At 33.2% G+C, this 6212-nt stretch overlaps 1 protein-coding gene across 1 annotated transcript; it reads right to left on the bottom strand.

Annotated features, from left to right (window-relative positions):
• Window positions 1-2515: 2515 nt before the first annotated feature.
• On the bottom strand, window positions 2516-3475 carry LOC123475524 (general transcription factor 3C polypeptide 1-like). The gene is made up of 3 exons (XM_045178327.1): window positions 3277-3475; window positions 3130-3213; window positions 2516-2875 (listed from the first exon to the last, which is right to left on the bottom strand). Exons 1-3 carry the CDS (start codon window positions 3353-3355, stop codon window positions 2793-2795), a joined length of 246 nt encoding a protein of 81 aa, XP_045034262.1. The 5' UTR covers window positions 3356-3475; the 3' UTR covers window positions 2516-2792.
• Window positions 3476-6212: the final 2737 nt, after the last annotated feature.

Raw genomic sequence — 6212 nt, 5'->3', positions numbered from 1 at the left:
GATTTTCGGAATTCTCGTTCAATTTTGAGTGGAAATCATGTATTTTTACCTAAATCTAGAATTTAGCCAAAATTGAAAAAGTGGGAAGGGTATAGCCTTCCCACTTTTGTCAAAATCTGCAAAAACGGACATCTCTTGGAATTCAATAAAAATTACACTGTATACACAAAATTGAACGCTGATTTTGATAGTAGTATAAGTTTTCCCGTGGGCTGAGTAATTAACGAAATTTACGTAACAAAAGTGCAATTCGCTTTTATCTTCCGTTTTCTACCTAAATTTAAAAAACTAGAAGTGCTAAGCAAAAATAAACCTGATTTTCGGAATTCTCGTTCAATTTTGAGTGGAAATCATGTATTTTTACCTAAATCTAGAATTTAGCCAAAATTGAAAAAGTGGGAAGGGTATAGCCTTCCCACTTTTGTCAAAATCTGCAAAAACGGACATCTCTTGGAATTCAATAAAAATTACACTGTATACACAAAATTGAACGCTGATTTTGATAGTAGTATAAGTTTTCCCGTGGGCTGAGTAATTAACGAAATTTACGTAACAAAAGTGCAATTCGCTTTTATCTTCCGTTTTCTACCTAAATTTAAAAAACTAGAAGTGCTAAGCAAAAATAAACCTGATTTTCGGAATTCTCGTTCAATTTTGAGTGGAAATCATGTATTTTTACCTAAATCTAGAATTTAGCCAAAATTGAAAAAGTGGGAAGGGTATAGCCTTCCCACTTTTGTCAAAATCTGCAAAAACGGACATCTCTTGGAATTCAATAAAAATTACACTGTATACACAAAATTGAACGCTGATTTTGATAGTAGTATAAGTTTTCCCGTGGGCTGAGTAATTAACGAAATTTACGTAACAAAAGTGCAATTCGCTTTTATCTTCCGTTTTCTACCTAAATTTAAAAAACTAGAAGTGCTAAGCAAAAATAAACCTGATTTTCGGAATTCTCGTTCAATTTTGAGTGGAAATCATGTATTTTTACCTAAATCTAGAATTTAGCCAAAATTGAAAAAGTGGGAAGGGGATAGCCTTCCCACTTTTGTCAAAATCTGCAAAAACGGACATCTCTTGGAATTCAATAAAAATTACACTGTATACACAAAATTGAACGCTGATTTTGATAGTAGTATAAGTTTTCCCGTGGGCTGAGTAATTAACGAAATTTACGTAACAAAAGTGAAATTCGCTTTTATCTTCCGTTTTCTACCTAAATTTTAAAAACTAGAAGTGCTAGGCAAAAATAAACCTGATTTTCGGAATTCTCGTTCAATTTTGAGTGGAAATCATGTATTTTTACCTAAATCTAGAATTTAGCCAAAATTGAAAAAGTGGGAAGGGTATAGCCTTCCCACTTTTGTCAAAATCTGCAAAAACGGACATCTCTTGGAATTCAATAAAAATTACACTGTATACACAAAATTGAACGCTGATTTTGATAGTAGTATAAGTTTTCCCGTGGGCTAAGTAATTAACGAAATTTACGTAACAAAAGTGCAATTCGCTTTTATCTTCCGTTTTCTACCTAAATTTAAAAAACTAGAAGTGCTAGGCAAAAATAAACCTGATTTTCGGAATTCTCGTTCAATTTTGAGTGGAAATCATGTATTTTTACCTAAATCTAGAATTTAGCCAAAATTGAAAAAGTGGGAAGGGTATAGCCTTCCCACTTTTGTCAAAATCTGCAAAAACGGACATCTCTTGGAATTCAATAAAAATTACACTGTATACACAAAATTGAACGCTGATTTTGATAGTAGTATAAGTTTTCCCGTGGGCTGAGTAATTAACGAAATTTACGTAACAAAAGTGCAATTCGCTTTTATCTTCCGTTTTCTACCTAAATTTAAAAAACTAGAAGTGCTAAGCAAAAATAAACCTGATTTTCGGAATTCTCGTTCAATTTTTAGTGGAAATCATGTATTTTTACCTAAATCTAGAATTTAGCCAAAATTGAAAAAGTGGGAAGGGTATAGCCTTCCCACTTTTGTCAAAATCTGCAAAAACGGACATCTCTTGGAATTCAATAAAAATTACACTGTATACACAAAATTGAACGCTGATTTTGATAGTAGTATAAGTTTTCCCGTGGGCTGAGTAATTAACGAAATTTACGTAACAAAAGTGCAATTCGCTTTTATCTTCCGTTTTCTACCTAAATTTAAAAAACTAGAAGTGCTAACCCGAGGAGAATTTACCCGTAGCGAAACGCGATTGGAATAGGTTTTTTATAGAACCGCTTGGTTGAGACGCATACCACGGAATGAATCTTTTTTGAATTCTAGAACACCTTGTTTGTGTTTTTTTCTTCATTACTGGATGCATTTTTGCAAACGCAACGGAAATTAGTTTCAAAATGCGTTTTTTGTGTATTTATTTTGCATTTGAATTTAATTTAATCACGTATCAAATTTTACCTTATATAAACAACTTTCACTCATCTATTTTCTTGTTATATCTCTTCTCCACACATCTTTTTTTTTAAATAAATTTTCGGACACAATTATTGAAGTGAGAAGCAGCATTTTATTAACTGGCAGAGATTAACTGACAAACACTGACGTAGGTACTGACTGAACAACACTGACAGAGATACAGAATGAGATACTCACCGATTGTTAAAGCTCTCGATAGTTTTCAAGCGCTTCAACAATTGATTTGGTTCTCTGCTTTACTAACGAAATTACTTCATTTTTTTCAAGTTTCTCCACATTGTCTTCTTTGTCTCCATTGCCTGCCATACCGGGAACATTTACTGATTTGTGATAGTTAAATTGGTGTACTCATTTGGCAGCCTGGACACATTTCAAAACTTTGGAGATTTGGATCGGCTTTTTGTGCTGCTCCAAGACATTAGTCATGACAACTATAAAGTGATAAGAAAGTCATAAGAATTTACACATTAAAATAACTAAAAATCAGACTAATAACTAACAAACACACTAAAATAGGACTTCATAACTACTTCGCTCTGTGGCATTGCATTTCATTTGATTAAAAGAGAAGCAACGATGAATTGCAAATTAAAAAGTTGAGAGAATTCGGCTTCCACAGAGTGACGTATTTATGAAGTCCTCTTCAATTCCACCAACTTGAACATTTCAACAGCATCATTTTTACAAATAATTTTCCAGATGAAGCGTTTAGATTGATCATCTAAGGCAATGGGGAAATTCTTTCGCTTATTTAATCGGATCCACAGTGCTGCAAGAAATCGTTAAAAAAAGTTGTCATTTCGGAAAAAAACGATCTTAAATTAATACAAACTGGAAATAGTCAGTCCTTCGAGTCCTTCTAGAGCAATTTCGTCTAATGTGCATCCCGGAATGTTTTCTTGAAATTCCATTTCTAAAATGTAAAAACCAAAATACTGATCAACAGTTGCTTCGTCTGCAACTAAACAGCACAACTACAGTGATGCCAGTTCTACTGGATGGACTCTTTTTTCATTGATCAAATGCCAATGCAATTATTCAAATGCAATCAATCATCTTTAATTCTTTATCAATCATCATCATTCATCACATCATCAGACATTCATTGAGGATGGCAAATTTTTTCATAAAATCCCGGTTTATTTTTATTCTTTCGGTAACTGGTTTTAAGTTGCAGTTCACAGGCTTCTTTGTAATCAATTAATTTTAAGTTGTATTGAACATACAAATTAGGCTGTCTTCATTTAAGTTAAATTCATTTTCAAAATGGGTATGAGGCAACATTTACAATGAGCTTACGTATGTTATTAGCACTTAGCTGTTTATTTGTATACAAATTAATTCTACAAATAACTTATTGCAATGGCTCGCCCGCGCAGAAGGAACTTGAAAAAATTGAAAACTGCTGAAAACCCGAGGATGGAAGCTGCAAAAAAGACCATGTGTACGCAGTTCCGTAGTAAATACAACCTAAATGCATATTTAGAGGAGTTAGACACAGCAAACTCGTAAAAAGACTGTTCGAGTTCAGTTGTTTGGAGTCACTCAATAATAAGTAATGAGCGCTATATTTGTGTGAGCTCTTGTAAAGCTTTTGCAGCAGTAATGGAAATTTGGATATGCTTGGTTGCAAAACTCAACAACCCAACAGCCCTCCATTTTATAACCGTTTATAACTGTGTTAAATCGGTTGATCATCGATCGCCGACGACCGATGGGGTTGGGCTGGCTTTTCCCTTTTTTCCTTACCTTTCCTCTTTCGAAAATTGAGATTCCAACCCAAAAATGCCAAAAAAACGCGTTGTTTAACAATCCCATTTAACGCAACGCATAACAAGACGGGAAAATTCTCCTCGGGAAGCAAAAATAAACCTGATTTTCGGAATTCTCGTTCAATTTTGAGTGGAAATCATGTATTTTTACCTAAATCTAGAATTTAGCCAAAATTGAAAAAGTGGGAAGGGTATAGCCTTCCCACTTTTGTCAAAATCTGCAAAAACGGACATCTCTTGGAATTCAATAAAAATTACACTGTATACACAAAATTGAACGCTGATTTTGATAGTAGTATAAGTTTTCCCGTGGGCTGAGTAATTAACGAAATTTACGTAACAAAAGTGCAATTCGCTTTTATCTTCCGTTTTCTACCTAAATTTAAAAAACTAGAAGTGCTAAGCAAAAATAAACCTGATTTTCGGAATTCTCGTTCAATTTTGAGTGGAAATCATGTATTTTTACCTAAATCTAGAATTTAGCCAAAATTGAAAAAGTGGGAAGGGTATAGCCTTCCCACTTTTGTCAAAATCTGCAAAAACGGACATCTCTTGGAATTCAATAAAAATTACACTGTATACACAAAATTGAACGCTGATTTTGATAGTAGTATAAGTTTTCCCGTGGGCTGAGTAATTAACGAAATTTACGTAACAAAAGTGCAATTCGCTTTTATCTTCCGTTTTCTACCTAAATTTAAAAAACTAGAAGTGCTAAGCAAAAATAAACCTGATTTTCGGAATACTCGTTCAATTTTGAGTGGAAATCATGTATTTTTACCTAAATCTAGAATTTAGCCAAAATTGAAAAAGTGGGAAGGGTATAGCCTTCCCACTTTTGTCAAAATCTGCAAAAACGGAAATCTCTTGGAATTCAATAAAAATTACACTGTATACACAAAATTGAACGCTGATTTTGATAGTAGTATAAGTTTTCCCGTGGGCTGAGTAATTAACGAAATTTACGTAACAAAAGTGCAATTGGCGCAACAACTTTTATCTTCCGTTTTCTACCTAAATTTAAAAAACTAGAAGTGCTAGGCAAAAATTAGGGGGTATAGCCTTCCCACTTTTGTCAAAATCTGCAAAAACGGACATCTCTTGGAATTCAATAAAAATTACACTGTATACACAAAATTGAACGCTGATTTTGATAGTAGTATAAGTTTTCCCGTGGGCTGAGTAATTAACGAAATTTACGTAACAAAAGTGCAATTCGCTTTTATCTTCCGTTTTCTACCTAAATTAAAAAAACTAGAAGTGCTAGGCAAAAATTAGCCTGATTTTCGGAAATCTCGTTCAATTTTGAGTGGAAATCATGTATTTTTACCTAAATCTAGAATTTAGCCAAAATTGAAAAAGTGGGAAGGGTATAGCCTTCCCACTTTTGTCAAAATCTGCAAAAACGGTCATCTCTTGGAATTCAATAAAAATTACACTGTATACACAAAATTGAACGCTGATTTTGATAGTAGTATAAGTTTTCCCGTGGGCTGAGTAATTAACGAAATTTACGTAACAAAAGTGCAATTGGCGCAACAACTTTTATCTTCCGTTTTCTACCTAAATTTAAAAAACTAGAAGTGCTAGGCAAAAATTAGCCTGATTTTCGGAATTCTCGTTCAATTTTGAGTGGAAATCATGTATTTTTACCTAAATCTAGAATTTAGCCAAAATTGAAAAAGTGGGAAGGGTATAGCCTTCCCACTTTTGTCAAAATCTGCAAAAACGGACATCTCTTGGAATTCAATAAAAATTACACTGTATACACAAAATTGAACGCTGATTTTGATAGTAGTATAAGTTTTCCCGTGGGCTGAGTAATTAACGAAATTTACGTAACAAAAGTGCAATTCGCTTTTATCTTCCGTTTTCTACCTAAATTTAAAAAACTAGAAGTGCTAAGCAAAAATAAACCTGATTTTCGGAATTCTCGTTCAATTTTGAGTGGAAATCATGTATTTTTACCTAAATCTAGAATTTAGCCAAAATTGAA

This window comes from Daphnia magna, linkage group LG8 (assembly GCF_020631705.1).
Source record: "Daphnia magna isolate NIES linkage group LG8, ASM2063170v1.1, whole genome shotgun sequence".
Classification (NCBI taxonomy): Eukaryota; Metazoa; Arthropoda; class Branchiopoda; order Diplostraca; family Daphniidae; genus Daphnia; species Daphnia magna.
The sequence above is the reverse complement of the archived record's forward strand: the minus strand, read 5'-3'. Positions and strand labels throughout refer to the sequence as shown.